This window comes from Scyliorhinus torazame, chromosome 2, assembly GCF_047496885.1.
Source record: "Scyliorhinus torazame isolate Kashiwa2021f chromosome 2, sScyTor2.1, whole genome shotgun sequence".
In the NCBI taxonomy this organism is placed as follows: Eukaryota; Metazoa; Chordata; class Chondrichthyes; order Carcharhiniformes; family Scyliorhinidae; genus Scyliorhinus; species Scyliorhinus torazame.
The window spans coordinates 16,074,381-16,092,721 of NC_092708.1; the positions used below are offsets into that span (position 1 = coordinate 16,074,381).

The window sequence follows — 18,341 nt, forward strand, 5'->3', positions numbered from 1 at the left end:
ATAGTGTCCCCAATATCTCACCATGAAGCTTTCCATTTTGACCATTGGTGGATGTAGTGAGTGATGTGGAGAAACCGATTAGCTTCCCGAACCCTAACCCTAAACCTAACCCCATGAATCGCAGAATAATAACATCTTGCATTTATATAGCAGCTTGAGCACAGGAAAAACATCCCACGCTGCTTCATTAGAGCGATTATCAAACTCCGAGCCTCATATGATTTTCCAATAGGCATCCCAATTGGTCGCAATTTGAAGGAACATCTTAATGCTGAGGAGATACACAGAGATGTTCAGGGAGGGGATTCTGGAGCCTGCGGCCCTGGCAGCTGAAGGCACGGCTGTCAACAGTGGGGAGATTAACACTGAGGATGTTCACGAGGCAGAATTAGAGCTGCGTGATAGATATGTTTAATGATTCCGTGTCCCAGGAGGTGTTGCCGGCCAGGCTGGCCCGGGCGTCGATTTCCTTGATCCTGAAGGAGGACAAGGATCCCAGGGAATGTGGGTCGTTTCGGCTAGGAGTTGGCAACGCCTTTGGAACCTTGCCTCCCGGGGGGTGATCTTGGAGGAGCAGACGGAGGATTGGTTAAGGGCCAGCAGTTGTTGGCCAATACCAGGAGATTGCTAAATGTTGTGTTGTCGCCGTCCCCAAGGATTGAGCCCGAGGGGACTATTTTGATGAACGCGGAGAAGGTGTTCGATAGGGTTGAGTGGGGGAATCTCTTTGAGATCCTGGGGCAGTTTGGCTATCCCCCTCCATCTGTTAAACCTCAGAGGGGGTAAAGCATGGGGGGAGTGTCCTTTCATGTGGATGAATTGTTACTATGTGTCACGGACCCATTGTCCAATGTGGGGGAGATAATGAAGCTGCTCAGGAAGCTGGCCTCCTTTTCGGGGTACAAGCTGAATCTGGGCGCGAGTGAATATTTCCTGGTGAACCCCCTTGGGGGGAGGGGAGCTGATTTGGCGAGGCTGCCGTTTCGTGTCCAACCAGGACTAGCTTTTGGCATCGGGTGGCCCGTGACATAAACTTAACTTGTCCAGTCTGGTGCAGGGGGTGAAGGCTGATTTGTAACGGTGGGATGGCCTCCCTCTGACCTCAACGGGAAGGGTGCAGGCGGTGAAGGTGAATATCCGCCCGAGGTTTTTTGCTTTTGTTCCCTGGTGCTGTGAGGCAGCAGTGCTAACCACTGTGCTACCGTGTTGCCCCAATCTGCAATTTAAAATTAACCTCAGTAATGGACTACGAAAGCAGGGAGGGCATGTTGGATTTGTATTGAATTTTGGTGCAAGGAAATATTCAATGAATGACACCATCTGCCACTTAATCTGTGACCATCCCGTCTATATCATCCTGTAACCCAAGGCACTCAACCTCACTCTTAACCACCCGGCCAATCTTTGGGTCATCCGCACACTTACTGAAGCTACGCCCTACATAGTCATCTATGTCGTTTATATAATCGTGGACTGATCCTCTGGTGCATTATGCTCACTAACATCCTCTCAAGACCTGAAGAAGGAGGAGTTATAATTTGCTGTCTGGAAATAGTAATCACTAAGTACTTGTTTATTGTTCTCACAATACTCTCTGATAATTAGGTGAAATGGCTCTTACCTTTCAGAATGGTGAGCTCTGCCTTACAGGAAACCTCTCCAGCCAAGTTCTTTGCTGTACAGGTGTACACTCCGCTGTCGGATTCCGCCGTGTTGAGAATGACCAGTGAACACTCACTGTCATCGTACACAAAGGACAAGTGATTGCTCTCGACCAGCACAACATCATCCTTCAAAATAAACAGGGATGGCAAAATCATTCACCCTCCATCTGACCATCCGACAGGTCAGACCCTGGTCAGTCATTGGCTGGACGGTCAGTTTGGGTAGGAAGATCCTGGTCAGCCATTGGCTAGACGGTCAGTTTGGGTAGGTCAGACCCTGGTCAGTCATTGGCTAGACGGTCAGTTTGGGTAGGTCAGACCCTGGTCAGCCATTGGCTAGACGGTCAGTTTGGGTAGGTCAGACCCTGGTCAGCCATTGGCTAGACGGTCAGTTTGGGTAGGTCAGACCCTGGTCAGCCATTGGCTAGACGGTCAGTTTGGGTAGGTCAGACCCTGGTCAGTCATTGGCTGGACGGTCAGTTTGGGTAGGTCAGACCCTGGTCAGCCATTGGCTAGACGGTCAGTTTGGGTAGGTCAGACCCTGGTCAGCCATTGGCTAGACGGTCAGTTTGGGTAGGTCAGACCCTGGTCAGTCATTGGCTAGACGGTCAGTTTGGGTAGGTCAGACCCTGGTCAGCCATTGGCTAGACGGTCAGTTTGGGTAGGTCAGACCCTGGTCAGTCATTGGCTAGACGGTCAGTTTGGGTAGGTCAGACCCTGGTCAGTCATTGGCTGGACGGTCAATTTGGGTAGGAAGATCCTGGTCAGCCATTGGCTGAAGGGTCAGTGTGGGTAGGACAGATTCTGGTCAGTCATTGGCTGGACGGTCAGTTTGGGTAGGACAGTTCCTGGTCAGCCATTGGCTGAAGGGTCAGTGTGGGTAGGACAGGTCCTGGTCAGTCATTGGCTGAGGGTCATTATGACTAGGATTGATTATACATAGAAGATAGGAGCAGGAGGAGGCCTTTTGGCCCTTCGAGCCTGCTCCGCCATTCATCACCATCATGGCTGATCATCCAACTCAATAGCCTAATCCTGCTTTCTCCCCATAGCCTTTGATCCAAGTGCTATATCCATCCGCCTCTTGAATATATTTAATGATTTAGCATCAACTACTGCCTGTGGTAATGAATTCCACAGGCTCACCACTCTTTGGGTGAAGAAATGTCTCCTCATCTCTGTCCGAAATGGTTTACCCTGAATCCTCAGACTGTGACCCCTGGTTCTGGACACACATATCATTGGTAACATCTTCCCTGCATCTACCCTGTCTAGTCCTGTTAGAATTTTATTAGTCTCTATGAGATCCCCCCTCATTCTTCTGTACTCCAGCGAGAACAATCCCAACCTCGTCAATCTTTCCTCATATGACAGTCCCGCCATCCCTGGAATCAGTCTGGTGAACCTTCGCTGCTCTCCCTCGAGAGCAAGAACATCCTTCCTCAGAGAAGGAGACCAAAACTGCGCACAATACTCCAGGTGTGGCCTCAACAAGGCCCTGTACAATTGCAGCAACACATCCCTGCTTCTGTACTCGAAACCTCTTGCAATGAAGACCAACATACCATTAGCCTTCTTTACCGCCTGCTGCACCTGCATGCTTACCTTCAGCGACTGGTGCACAAGGACACCCAGGTCCCCGCTGCACACTCCCCTCTCCTAATTTACAACCATTCAGGTAGTAATCTGCCTTCCTGTTTTTGCTTCCAAAGCGAATAACCTCACACTTATCCAAATTTTACTGCATCTGCCATTGATTTGCCCACTCGCGGAACCTTCAAGGAAGGAGCAGTGATGTTCTCCTCAACCCCCTGCCCCCCTCTGCGAAAAGACATCAGCCCCCCTGGGTGCCCCTCTTCCCCCCCCCCCCCCAATCCACAGGTCACTCAGAGTGCTGGGTCTTACTTTGTACCAGTGGATGTCTGGAAGGGGTTTGCCTTCCACCACGACAGCTAGCCTTGCCGTCTCCTCCGGGCTCACCGCTATATCCTCCATGATGGACTCAAACCGCGGTGCCTCTGAAAGAGAAGGGGAGTCTGGTTAAAAATGTGCCGTTTGTGGGTCAGCCATGGGCTTCAGATTAACTCCCCCGTTCACACTGTGCCAGTTCTGATTCCTCACTTGAAGGAGGGGATTGTTGGGGTATTCAAACAGCCTCACAGCTTCACAACCCAGCCTGGCTCTCCGTAGAATCAGGGATTTCGTACGATCATAGAATTTACAATTCAGAAGGAGGCCAATCGGCCCATCGAGTCTGCACCGCCCTTGGAAAGAGCACCCTACTTATGCCCACACCTCCACCCTATCCCTGTCATCCCACCTACCCTTTTTTTGGACACTAAGGGCAATTTATCATGGCCAAAGCACCTAACCCGCACATCTTTGGACTGTGGGAGGAAACCGGAGCACCCGGAGGAAACCCACGCAGACACGGGGAGAACGTGCAGACTCCGCACAGACAGTGACCCAAGCCGGAATCGAACCTGGGTCCTTGGTGCTGTGAAGCGACAGTGCTAGCCACTGTGCTTCCGTGCCGCCCAGTGCTGAAGGAGTGCTGCACTATCAGAGGCATCATCTTTTGACTCTCTTGGTTGAATGCATATGACCCCACGGTCGTTATTTTGAAGATAAACTGGAAAATTGTCCCTAATGTTCTGGCCAATGTTTAACTCTCAAGCAACTTCAGCAAACAGCAGATTATCCAGCTGTCCGTGGGATCGTGCTGTGCGCGGCTGCGTTCCTGAAGTTACCAGATTGGTGGCACTTCGAAAAGCACTTGGTTGGCTGGAGAACATTTTGGGACGTCCTGAGGATGTGGAAGGTGCTATAAACAAAGAACAAAGGACAAAGAACAAAGAAATGTACAGCACAGGAACAGGCCCTTCGGCCCTCCAAGCCCGTGCCGACCATACTGCCCGACTAAACTACAATCTTCTACACTTCCTGGGTCCGTATCCTTCTATTCCCATCCTATTCATATATTTGTCAAGATGCCCCTTAAATGTCCCTATCATCCCTGCCTCCACTACCTCCTCCGGTAGTGAGTTCCAGGCACCCACTACCCTCTGCGTAAAAAACTTGCCTCGTACATCTACTCTAAACTTTGCCCCTCTCACCTTAAACCTATGCCCCCTAGTAATTGACCCCTCTACCCTGGGGAAAAGCCTCTGACTATCCACTCTGTCTATGCCCCTCATAATTTTGTATACCTCTATCAGGTCGCCCCTCAACCTCCTTCGTTCCAGTGAGAACAAACCGAGTTTATTCAATCGCTCCTCATAGCTTATGCCCTCCATACCAGGCAACATTCTGGTAAATCTCTTCTGCACCCTCTCTAAAGCCTCCACATCCTTCTGGTAGTGTGGCGACCAGAATTGAACACTATACTCCAAGTGTGGCCTAACTAAGGTTCTATACAGCTGCAACATGACTTGCCAATTCTTATACTCAATGCCCCGGCCAATGAAGGCAAGCATGCCGTATGCCTTCTTGACTACCTTCTCCATCTGTGTGGCCCCTTTCAGTGATCTGTGGACCTGTACTCCTAGATCTCTTTGACTTTCAATACTCTTGAGGGTTCTACCATTCACTGTATATTCCCTACCTGCATTAGCCCTTCCAAAATGCATTACCTCACATTTGTCCAGGTTAAACTCCATCTGCCATCTCTCCGCCCAAGTCTCCAGACAATCTAAATCCTGCTGTATCCTCAGACAGTCCTCATCGCTATCCGCAATTCCACCAACCTTTGTGTCGTCTGCAAACTTACTAATCAGACCAGTTACATTTTCCTCCAAATCATTTATATATACTACAAAGAGCAAAGGTCCCAGCACTGATCCCTGTGGAACACCACTGGTCACAGCCCTCCAATTAGAAAAGCATCCCTCCATTGCTACTTTCTGCCTTCTATGGCCTAGCCAGTTCTGTATCCACCTTGCCAGTTCACCCCTGATCCCGTGTGACTTCACCTTTTGTACTAGTCTACCATGAGGGACCTTGTCAAAGGCCTTACTGAAGTCCATATAGACAACATCTACTGCCCTACCTGCATCAATCATCTTAGTGACCTCCTCGAAAAACTCTATCAAGTTAGTGAGACACGACCTCCCCTTCACAAAACCGTGCTGCCTCTCACTAATACGTCCATTTGCTTCCAAATGGGAGTAGATCCTGTCTCGAAGAATTCTCTCCAGTAATTTCCCTACCACTGAAGTAAGGCTCACCGGCCTGTAGTTCCCAGGATTATCCCTGCCACCCTTCTTAAACAGAGGAACAACATTGGCTATTCTCCAGTCCTCCGGGACATCCCCTGAAGACAGCGAGGATCCAAAGATTTCTGTCAAGGCCTCAGCAATTTCCTCTCCAGCCTCCTTCAGTATTCTGGGGTAGATCCCATCCGGCCCTGGGGACTTATCTACCTTAATATTTTTTAAGACACCCAACACCTCGTCTTTTTGGATCACAATGTGACCCAGGCTATCTACACCCCCTTCTCCAGACTCAACATCTACCAATTCCTTCTCTTTGGTGAATATAACAATGCAAATCCTTCATACTTCGCGGTGTGATTAACCCTGCCACAGCCCCTCGCACAGTGACCAATGCCGCGGGCAAACAATGAGAGAACGTTCTCACCAGCCAGGAGGAGAACAATCCTGCAAGCGTCTCCGCCGTGATCATTGCTGGCCGTGACGACAATCTCGCCCACATCAGCTCTTCCCACCTTCACAATCCTCAGCATGTGTTGGTCATCGTCAGGCATGCTCAGCTCGTACACTCGAGGTTTGTTGGTCAGTTCCACGCCGTTCCTAGCGGTAATGAAGCAGGTGAGGGAGTGGTCAACTCAACAACCAGACTTCGACAAGGTTCCGGCATTTGGGGTTTCTCAGGAAGCTGCGCGGTTGCATCGCTAGACCTCACTGGCTGGGGAACTCCTCAAATCAAGGCCTGCTCCACGGGCGATACTTCACTTGACGTGCAACAGGACACATTTGTTACCCCCTGGACTCGCTCATTCCAATGATATTCTGGTTGGCTTCCCAATTTCCACCCTCTGTAAACTTGAACTCATCCAAACCTCTCCTGCCCAGGAACTGGCTCACACCAAGTCCCATTCACCCATCACCCACTGTGCTCGCTAATCTGCACTGACCTCCCAACTCGCTTTAAAAATTCCCACCCTCGGTTTCAAATCTCTTATTTCTGTCATCTCCTCCAGCCCCTTAGCCCTGTCAGATCTCCGCGCAACTCCAAATACGCTCGAGTATCCGTAATTTTAATCACCGCCATTGACGGCCGGGCCTTCAGCTGCCTGGACCCCAAGCTCTGGTATCTGCTCCCTGATCGCCGACGGCTCTCCGCCTCTCTCCCTTTTTTTTTACAATTTAGAGTACCAATTAATTTTTTCCAATTAAGGGACAATTTAGCGTGGCCAGTCCACCTACCCTGCACATCCTTTTGGGTTGTGGGGGCGAAACCCACGCAAACACGGGGAGAATGTGCAAACTCCACACGGACAGTGACCCGGGACCGGGATCGAACCTGGGACCTCGGCGCCGTGAGGCAGCAGGGCTAACCCACTGCGCCACCCTGCTGTCCCTCTCGCTCTTCCTTTAAGATACTCCTTAGGTTCTATCTCATTGACCAAACTTTTGGTCACCTGGCTCGATATCTCCAATTGTGCCTCAATGTGAAATTTAGTTTAATGGGTGTTCCTGTGGATCACCACAGGGACTGTTACTCTGCGAAAGGTGACTATATGGCCGGTCACCATGAAATCAAAATCGAGGAAGGTCCAGCCATTGCAACCGGTATCCATCACACCCCTCGTTCCCTTCGCCACAGTTCCCTGGCCTGGCGTTTAGTGTCTATCTGTTTGTGGCTGCTAGGGTAGGTCAGATTCTGGGAATTCTGCACAAGTAACTCACCTCCTGACCACCCCCCCCCCCCACCCCACCCAAAAGCCTGTCCACCATCTACAAGGCACACGTCAGGAGTATAATGGAATACTCTCCACTTGCCTGGATGAGTGCGGCTCCAACAACACTCAAGAAGCTCGATACCATCCAGGACAAAGCAGCCTAGTTTGATTGCTCCTCCTTCCACAAACATGCACTCCCTCCCTCACCGACGAACAGTGGCAGCCGTGTGTACCGTCTACACGATGCACTGCTGCAAGGTTCCTTAGACAGCACCTTCCAAACTCCCTCTCTAACAGCACTGTGGGTGTACCTACACCACACGGACTGCCGCGGCTCAAGGCGGCAGCTCTCCATCAACCTCTCGAGGGCAATTAGGGATGGGCAACACATGTTGGCCTAACCACGAGTCTAAAACAGGGCCCTCACTGACCCTAAAAGAGTGGATACATAGCGACATAGGAAAGCTCGTATAGCCCATCTGCATCAGCGCTCATTCACACAGCAGACCAGCATTTCCTGGTACCTTGACCACGAGACGTCAGCTCGCACGTAATTCAGCGTACAGGTGACACAGCTGCTCTGGTTCTCCACAGCATAAACAATGTCCGGCTTGTCGATGAAACACGGAGCTTCCTCCAAATACGAGCCTGTGGGTGGAAGAGGAAAGCTCACAGAGTGAATCCGAGCATGGGCCGGGGTCGCCCCAATCTGTCGCCGCTCAGCGAGTCGCACCCCAACCTCGGAGTCCAAAAGCTGTGGGTTCAAACCCCGCTCTTAAAAACCCGAACAATCCAGGCCGACAGCCTGGGCCCTGCGCCGAGGGAGTGCTGCATTGTTAAAGGCGCCGTCTTTCAGATGAGACTATCAGCTCAGATCCCAGGTGGATGTGAAAGATCGCACGGCTCCCCCCCCCCCCCTTCCAACCCTGTCCTGGGCCCAATATTTATCCCTCAACTAACTTCACTAAAATAGATTGTCTGCCTGTGGGAACCTGCTGCGTGTAAATTGGCTGTGGCGTTTCCCTCCATTACAACAGCGACTCCACTTCAAACATTTTTCAATGTACCGCACTCCGGTGCATTACAAAGTTGTGAAAGTAGTTAAATAAATGTATCTTTCTTTTGATCTTTTTGAAACAGTGTGATAGAAAAAGAACACAACCAATTGAAGCTGGATAAGGCCATTCGGCCCCTCCTCAATAAGATCGTGGCTGACCTTTTACCTATCCATCCCCTTATCCATTGACTCCTTTTAGTATCCAAAAATTGATCAATCTCGGTATTAAATGTATTCAACAATTGCATATTGTGATGAATTTGGGAATTTCTGATATATTGTATTCGATGTATCGGCGCTGTACGGGTTAGAATCCTGAGTTATAGTATGTGTCTGGCTGCTGTTTGTAAAAATCCTGGTTTGTAAGACAGCTACAAGAGGTGTAATTAAAGGATTGTAAAGTTGGGCTAACGGAATTTTGTTTATATGAAGAAGGCTCCCTGGGAGTGGATTAGAGACATTGGCTGTGATTCGGTCATGCCCGTCGTGCCCGACTTGGTGTCGCCATGAGGCTGCTGAATCTCGCAAGAGGCTTCTGTGAACAGAACAGCAGTTTCTGAAATGGCTGGCAGGTTAAACAATAGTCTGACACAGGCAAGAATCTGCAAGCCGGTTCCTGCAGGATCTCTCTCTCAATGCATTTTATCCAAGACATCTCTTTACTGCAAGTATTCCTGGGTTGGCTAAGTGTATTTAAAAATGGATTTTGACCAGAGATGGGTTTTGGTTGAGCGTGGATAAAAGATAGCAGTTAGTGTTTCATTTTAATGTTAAGCGTTGTTTAACGGGTAATTCTAAGCTATTTTCTTGTATGATGCTAAAATTATTTTAACGTGTGTAAATAATAAAGTTTGTTTTAGTTCACCACATCTGTATTTGTGTCGGAATCACTCCTGGAGCGAGGTATCCGTTCTGCACAGTCTTACAAATAAAATAAAACATTGGGGTTTCTGGCCAGTATCCTAGAATCTGTTGGGGTCTGGTCTGAGATTGTAATATTATCCTGATAATATGACCCCTAATATAAGACTCTCCAGCCAGTCCCTCTCAATATCCACCTGTGACAAGTCCTCAAACAAGTTTATTTGTTTCTTCTGAACTCCAGCGGATTTCTGGAAGAGTGATCAGAAAAGTAAGATCCCGTGGGATAAAGGGGGAGGGTGGTGAATTGGATCCAAAACTGGCTCAGTGACGGGAAGCAAAGAGTAATGGTTGGTGGATGTTTTTGCGAATGGAAAACCGTTTCCGTGGTGTTCCACAGGGCTCAGTGTTGGGGCCCTTGCTGTATGTTGTTGATATTACTGATTTAAGGTGGGAGGCCTGATTGGGAAATTTGCAGATGCCACAGAAATCGGCCGTGTAGTTGACAGTGAAGAGGATAGCTGTCGACTCCAGAATGATATCCATGGTCAGGGTGAGTGGGCAGAGAGATGGGCAAATGGAATTCATTTGGCAAATGGGAGATAGAAAATGGGTGACCAAAAGACAGAGCAAGAGTAGGAAGGCAGTGCAGGTGTCCCCTGCGATCATCTCCCTACAAAACAGATATACCGCTTTGGATACTGTTGAGGGAGATGGCTCACCAGGGGAAGGCAGCAGCAGCCAGGTTCATGGCACCGTGGCTGGCTCTGCTGCACAGCTGGGCAGGAAGAAGAATGGCAGGGCTATAGTGATAGGGGACTCAATCGTAAGGGGAATAGACAGGCGGTTCTGCGGACGCAATCGAGATTCCAGGATGGTATGTTGCCTCCCTGGTGCAAGGGTCAAGGATGTCTCGGAGCGGCTGCAGGACATTCTTGGGGGGGGGGGGGAGAGGGTGAACAGCCAGCTGTCATGGTGCACATCAGCACCAACGATATAGGTAAAAAAACGGGACGAGGTCGTACAAGCTGAATTCCGGGAGTTAGGAGTTAAACTAAAAAGTAGGCCCTCAAAGATAGTAATCTCAGGATTTCTACCAGTGCAACGAGCTAGTCAGAGTAGGAATGTCAGGATATATAGGATGAATGGGTGGCTCGAGAGATGGTGCAAGAGGGAGGGATTCAAATTCCTGGGGCATTGGAACCGGTTCTGGGGGAGGTGGAACCAGTACAAACTGGACGGTCTGCACCTGGGCAGGACTGGAACCGATGTCCTTGGGGGGGGGGGGGGGTGTTTGCTAGAGCTGTTGGGGAGAGTTTAAACTAATGTGGCAGGGGGATGGGAACTGATGCAGGAAGTTGGAAGGTAGTAAAACAGGGACAGAAATAAAAGGCAGTAAGGCAGAAAGTGTAAGGCAGAGAAGTCAAAAATCAAAAAGGGCGACAGTACAAGGTACAGTGACCGAGGGGAGCTCAGTGAATAGGACCAGGAATACTAAAAGGAATAAAACGGGAAGTAAAAACATTAATGGTAAGCAACATGGCAGGTTGTTACATGAATATATGGGTTCAACGACAAGGAAAATTAGGAGAAAGGTTAAGAGGAAATATAACTTAGGAGAGGTTACTGATCGAGGTGTTAAAATTCAAAACAGAGGTAAAAAAGCCAACATAAGTGTACTTTACCTGAATGCTCGTAGTATTTGGAATAAGGTAAATGAGTTGATGGCGCAAATCATTGTGAATGACTATGATTTAGTGGCCATTACTGAAACATGGTTAAAGGATGGTCACAACTGGGAGTTAAATATCCGAGGGTATCAAACTATTCAGAAGGACAGAGTGGATGGTAAGGGAGGTGGTGTAGCTCTGTTTTTTTAAGGATGACATCTGGGCAATAGTAAGGGATGACATCAGTGCTATGGAGGATAAGGTTGAATCCATTTGGGTGGAAATCAGGAATAGTAAGGCGAAAAAGTCACTGATAGGAGTAATCTATAGGCCACCAAATAGTAACATTATGGTGGGGCAGGCAATAAACAAAGAAATAACAGGTGCACGTAGAAATGGTACAGCAGTTATCATGGGGGATTTTAATCTACATGTCAATTGGTTTAACCAGGTTGGTCAAGGCAGCCTTGAGGAGGAGTTTATCGAATGTATCCGCGATAGTTTCCTAGAACAGTATGTAATGGAACCTACGAGGGAACAAGCGGTCCTAGATCTGGTCCTCTGTAATGAGACAGAATTGATTAATGATCTCATAGTTCGGGATGCTCTCGGAAGGAGCGATCACAATATGGTGGAATTTAAAATACAGATGGAGGGTGAGAAGGTAAAATCAAGCACGAGTGTTTTGTGCTTAAACAAAGGAGATTACAATGGGGTGAGAGAAGAACTAGCTATGGTAGACTGGGAGCAAAGACTTTATGGTGAAACAGTTGAGGAACAGTGGAGAACCATCCAAGCGATTTTTCACACTGCTCAGCAAAGGTTTATACCAACAAAAAGGAAGGACGGTAGAAAGAGAGTGGATATCTAAGGAAAAAAGGGAGAGTATCAAATTGAAGGAAAAAACATACAAAGTAGCAAAGATCAGTGGGAGACTAGAGGACTGGGAAATCTTTAGGGGGCAACAGAAAGCTACTAAAAAAGCTATAAAGAAGAGTAAGATAGATTATGAGAGTAAACTTACTCAGAATATAAAAACAGATAGTAAAAGTTTCTACAAATAGATAAAACAAAAAAGAGTGGCTAAGGTAAATATTGGTCCTTTAGAGGATGAGAAGGGAGATTTAATAATGGGAGATGAGGAAATGGCTGAGGAACTGAACAGGTTTTTTGGGTCGGTCTTCACAGTGGAAGACACAAATAACATGCCAGTGACTGATAGAAATGAGGCTATGACAGGTGAGGACCTTGAGAGGATTGTTATCACTAAAGAGGTAGTGATGGGCAAGCTAATGGGGCTAAAGGTAGACAAGTCTCCTGGCCCTGATGGAATGCATCCCAGAGTGCTAAAAGAGATGGTTAGGGAAATTGCAAATGCACTCGTGATAATTTACCAAAATTCACTAGACTCTGGGGCGGATTGGAAATGAGCAAATGTGACACCACTGTTTAAAAAAGGAGGTAGGCAGAAAGCGGGTAATTATAGGCCAGTGAGCTTAACTTCAGTAGTAGGGAGGATGCTGGAATCTATCATCAAGGAAGAAATAGCGAGGAATCTGGATGGAAATTGTCCCATTGGGCAGACGCAGCATGGGTTCATAAAGGGCAGGTCGTGCCTAACTAATTTAGTGGAATTCTTTGAGGACATTACCAGTGGGGTAGATAACGGGGAGCCAATGGATGTGGTATATCTGGATTTCCAGAAAGCTTTTGACAAGGTGCCACACAAAAAGTTGCTGTATAAGATAAAGATGCATGGCATTAAGGGTAAAGTAGTAACATGGATAGAGGATTGGTTAATTAATAGAAAGCAAAGAGTGGGGATTAATGGGTGTTTCTGTGGTTGGCAATCAGTAGCTAGTGGTGTCCCTCAGGGATCAGTGTTGGGCCCACAATTGTTCACAATTTACATAGATGATTTGGAGTTGGGGACCAAGGGCAACGTGTCCAAGTTTGCAGACGATACTAAGATAAGTGGTAAAGCCAAAAGTGCAGAGGATACTGGAAGTCTGCAGAGGGATTTGGATAGGTTAAGTGAATGAGCTAGGGTCTGGCAGATGGAATACAATGTTGACAAATGTGAGGTTATCCATTTTGGTAGGAATAACAGCAAAAGGGATTATTATTGAAATGATAAAATATTAAAACATGCTGCTGTGCAGAGAGACCTGGGTGTGCTAGTGCATGAGTCGGAAAACATTGGTTTACAGGTGCAACAGGTGATTAAGAAGGCAAATGGAATTTTGTCCTTCATTGCTAGAGGGATGGAGTTTAAGACTAGGGAGGTTATGCTGCAATTGTATAAGGTGTTAGTGAGGCCACACCTGGAGTATTGTGTTCAGTTTTGGTCTCCTTACTTGAGAAAGGATGTACTGGCACTGGAGAGTGTGCAGAGGAGATTCACTAGGTTAATCCCAGAGCTGAAGGGGTTGGATTACGAGGCGAGTTTGAGTAGACTGGGACTGTACTCATTGGAATTTAGAAGGATGAGGGGGGATCTTATAGAAACATATAAAATTATGAAGGGAATAGATAGGATAGATGCGGACAGGTTGTTTCCACTGGCGGGTGAAAGCAGAACTAGGGGGCATAGCCTCAAAATAAGGGGAAGTAGATTTAGGACTGAGTTTAGGAGGAACTTCTTCACCCAAAGGGTTGTGAATCTATGGAATTCCTTGCCCAGTGAAGCATTTGAGGCTCCTTCATTAAATGTTTTTAAGGTAAAGATAGATAGTTTTTTGAAGAATAAAGGGATTAAGGGCCGGAAAGTGGAGCTGAGTCCACAAAAGATCAGCCATGATCTCATTGAATGGCGGAGCAGGCTCGAGGGGCCAGATGGCCTACTCCTGCTCCTAGTTCTTATGTTCTTATGTAATCTGGGAAAATGTGAGGGAATGAATTTGGAGGGCCAGTGTCAATCTGTATTAGTGCTCTGACGATAACATCATCTTTACTATATTTACCCTATTAATCCTGAAGACCCCCCCCCCACCCCAATCAGGTCACCCCTCAGAACACTCTTGTTCATGCCAGGCTCAGCCTGATCCAGTTCAAGGTGGTCCACAGGGCTCATATGACTGTGGCCCGGATGAGCAGGTTCCTTGCGTAGGTGGAGGACAGGTGAGGCCGGTGCGTGGGAAGTCCTGCGAATCATGTAAATATGTTTTAGGGGTGTCCAAAGCTGTGGGGATTTGGGCAGGGTTTTTCGGATGTCATGGCAAAGATCTTGGAAAAGGAGGGTGACTCCGAGTCCAGAGGTGGAAATATTTGGAGGGTCGGAAGATCTGGGAGCCCAGGGGGAGGAGAGAGGCCGACGTTTTGGCCTTTGCCTCCCTGGTGGCCCGGAGACGGAATTTTGCTGGGATGGAGGGAGACGGAGCCTCCAAAGTCGGTTGTTTGGGTCAGTCACATGGCAGGGTTTCTCAGACTAGAGAAGATTAAGTTTGCCTAAATTGGTTCGCTACAGGGGTTCGCTCGGAGGAGGCAGCCATTCATCGACTTCTTCAAGGAAAATTGACCGTCAGCAAGGGGGGGGGGAGAGGGGGGGGGGAATGGGGAGGCATGGAAGTGACGTATATAAGGGCAGGGAATCTAATGCATGGGTAGTTAGGGTTTAGGGCTGGGGGGAGTTGGGTGTGCTATTGTGGGGTTTTTGCGTGTGTTGGATTTCTCTGTTTAGAATGTTAAAAATGTTAAAACTAAAAATGCCTCAATAAAATATTTTCTAAAAAAAAAGAACACTCCTGTTCAATCTTCGCTGAAAGGTAACCCTCTCAGTTTTGGCACAATATCTATTTTGCACTTTCTCCACTGCCTCTGGACCCCTTTTGAAACATGGAGACCAGGGCTCTACACCACGGGAACCACGCTTCAGGAAGTCAACTCATCAATACCTTCACACGGACAACAAAAGGCCCAGCTACAGATGAAATATACATTTTAAAAATTGGATACTTTACAGCACAGAACCTGGATCATGTTTTAAAAAATCAAACTGTCGAAGCTTTTCATCTTGCACTCATCAGAGCAAACACAAGAATACCAAATTTCCAAGGGAAGGGCCATTTTTGCTGCATTGGAAAAAGGGGGCTGATTGATTGGCAAGTGGACTCTGATTGGTCGAGGCATTGGTATGGCGAATGCACCTGGCAGCAATCATCCTACAAGCTTTTGTTCAAAATCTAAAAGGCCAAGTCAACTCCACTGTTCGAAGTGTTGCCAAAAGGATTGCACCAGGGATGAAGTGATGCCGAGTGGTCTAATTGATGTCCAACATAAATTTGACACAACTTCCTTACTTTTCATTCCACCCCTTACAAATGAAACCCATTGCTTTGTTTGCATTTTTCAATGGCCTTCATTAACCTGGGTCACTCAGCTGCCGTCTTTTGTTTCATTCAGTCAGCAACCTTGCTTTAGAGTAAAGATGTCATCCTATCTTACCTCTGTCCAATAACTTAATGGGTTCAGAGACCGGGGAGGGTTTACTGCAGCTCTTCGGCGTCGCGCTCTGGACCCTGAACAGGTACTGGATGCCTTTGTTCAGTGCCTGGATGGTGTAGGTGGTGTCCTTGATGTTGGCCTTCAGGACATGCCACTGAGCTGTTCCCAGCACCTGGCTCTGAATAACATAGGTCAACGCAGAGGGATCTGAAAAATAAGAGCAGGGCCTTCACTGGGTGACACACATGAGTGCGTTGGCCTTTAGAGGATTCAAGTACAGGAGCAAAGATGTCTTATAGCAATTGAACAGAGCCTTAGTTACCTGGAGTATTGGGTGCAGTTTTGGCCTCTACTTAAGGAAGATATACTTGCCAAAGAGGGAGTGCAGCAAAGGTTCACCAAACTAATCCCTGGGACAGAGGATTGTTCTATGAGGAAAGATTAAATAGACTGGGCCTTTATTCTCTGGTTTAGAAGAATGAGGGGCGATCTCATTCAAAGGTATAACATTCTTACAGGGCTTGACTGGCGTTTTATAGGACGGTGTTTCCCCCTGGTTGGAATCTCTTCACTCTGAGGGCGATGTATCTCTGCAGTTTTCTGTCCCAGGGGGCTGTGGAAGCTCAGTCATTGGCATTGCTAGGTTTCTAGATAGCAAATACTTCAAAGGATGTGGGGATAGTGCAGGGGATGGTGTTGAAGTAGATCAGCCATGGAGTGGGCTGGATGGGCTGAATGGCCTACAGCTGCTCCCATTTCTCATGTGTCTATAGACAGGCAATTGTCAATTGCTGGCTCTGTGCTCCGTGTGAGGCGTTCCACCCAATTGAAGCAACAGATGCGAACGTGGGGAATGTTTGCTCAAGGTTTCCCCGCTGTGACCTCAGTGACTGCGTGTTTCCAATGGGCACTCCAACGTAGCAAAGTGAACATTGTCAGCGCAATTCTGTACATATCTGCTATACATCTCTGCCTGTGTGCCAATGTGTGCGTCAGTGTGTGTGCCAATGTGTACGTCAGTGTGTGTGCCAATGTGTGCGCCAATGTGTGCGTCAGTGTGTGTGCCAATGTGTGCGTCAGTGTGTGTGCCAATGTGTGCCAACGGGTTGCATCTAAACCGGAGAGGCATAAATATCCTGGCCGCGAGGTTTGCTAGTGTCACACGGGAGGGTTTAAACTAGTATGGCAGGGGGGTGGGTACGGGAGCAATAGGTCAGAAGGTGAGAGCATTGAGGGAGAACTAGGGAATAGGGACAGTGTGGCTCTGAGGCAGGGCAGACGGGGAAAAGTTGCTGAACACAGCGGGTCTGGTGGCCTGAAGTGCATATGTTTTAATGCAAGGAGCATTACGGGTAAGGCAGATGAACTTAGAGCTTGGATTACTACTTGGAACTATGATGTTATTGCCATTACAGAGACCTGGTTGAGGGAAGGGCAGGATTGGCAGCTAAACGTTCCAGGATTTAGATGTTTCAGGCGGGATAGAGGGGGATGTAAAAGGGGAGGCGGAGTTGCGCTACTTGTTCGGGAGAATATCACAGCTATACTGCGAGAGGACACCTCAGAGGGCAGTGAGGCTATATGGGTAGAGATCAGGAATAAGAAGGGTGCAGTCACAATGTTGGGGGTATACTACAGGCCTCCCAACAGCCAGCGGGAGATAGAGGAGCAGATAGGTAGACAGATTTTCGAAAAGAGTAAAAACAACAGGGTTGTGGTGATGGGAGACTTCAACTTCCCCAATATTGACTGGGACTCACTTAGTGCCAGGGGCTTAGACGGGGCGGAGTTTGTAAGGAGCATCCAGGAGGGCTTCTTAAAACAATATGTAAACAGTCCAACTAGGGAAGGGGCGGTACTGGACCTGGTATTGGGGAATGAGCCCGGCCAGGTGGTAGATGTTTCAGTAGGGGAGCATTTCGGTAACAGTGACCACAATTCAGTAAGTTTTAAAGTACTGGTGGACAAGGATAAGAGTGGTCCGAGGATGAATGTGCTAAATTGGGGGAAGGCTAATTATGACAATATTAGGCGGGAACTGAAGAACATAGATTGGGGGCGGATGTTTGAGGGCAAATCAACATCTGACATGTGGGAGGCTTTCAAGTGTCAGTTGAAAGGAATACAGGACAGGCATGTTCCTGTGAGGAAGAAAGATAAATACGGCAATTTTCGGGAACCTTGGATGACGAGTGATATTGTAGGCCTCGTCAAAAAGAAAAAGGAGGCATTTGTCAGGGCTAAAAGGCTGGGAACAGACGAAGCCTGTGTGGCATATAAGGAAAGTAGGAAGGAACTTAAGCAAGGAGTCAGGAGGGCTAGAAGGGGTCATGAAAAGTCATTGGCAAATAGGGTTAAGGAAAATCCCAAGGCTTTTTACACGTACATAAAAAGCAAGAGGGTAGCCAGGGAAAGGGTTGGCCCACTGAAGGATAGGCAAGGGAATCTATGTGTGGAGCCAGAGGAAATGGGCGAGGTACTAAATGAATACTTTGCATCAGTATTCACCAAAGAGAAGGAATTGGTAGATGTTGAGTCTGGAGAAGGGGGTGTAGATAGCCTGGGTCACATTGTCATCCAAAAAGACGAGGTGTTGGGTGTCTTAAAAAATATTAAGGTAGATAAGTCCCCAGGGCCTGATGGGATCTACCCCAGAATACTGAAGGAGGCTGGAGAGGAAATTGCTGAGGCCTTGACACAAATCTTTGGATCCTCGCTGTCTT

At 48.0% G+C, this 18,341-nt stretch overlaps 1 protein-coding gene across 7 annotated transcripts in view; it reads right to left on the bottom strand.

Annotated features, from left to right (window-relative positions):
- Window positions 1–18,341, bottom strand: part of spega (striated muscle enriched protein kinase a) — a 1,182,457-nt gene that overhangs the window by 616,051 nt on the left and 548,065 nt on the right. For all 7 annotated transcript variants that reach the window (XM_072468701.1, XM_072468720.1, XM_072468711.1 and 4 more), the window contains 5 exons: window positions 15,619–15,825; window positions 8,112–8,235; window positions 6,303–6,475; window positions 3,570–3,682; window positions 1,622–1,790 (listed from right to left, as the gene is read on the bottom strand). In XM_072468701.1, the coding sequence (XP_072324802.1) occupies window positions 1,622–1,790; window positions 3,570–3,682; window positions 6,303–6,475; window positions 8,112–8,235; window positions 15,619–15,825 (786 nt within the window). The remainder of the gene's footprint in view (window positions 1–1,621; window positions 1,791–3,569; window positions 3,683–6,302; window positions 6,476–8,111; window positions 8,236–15,618; window positions 15,826–18,341) is intronic.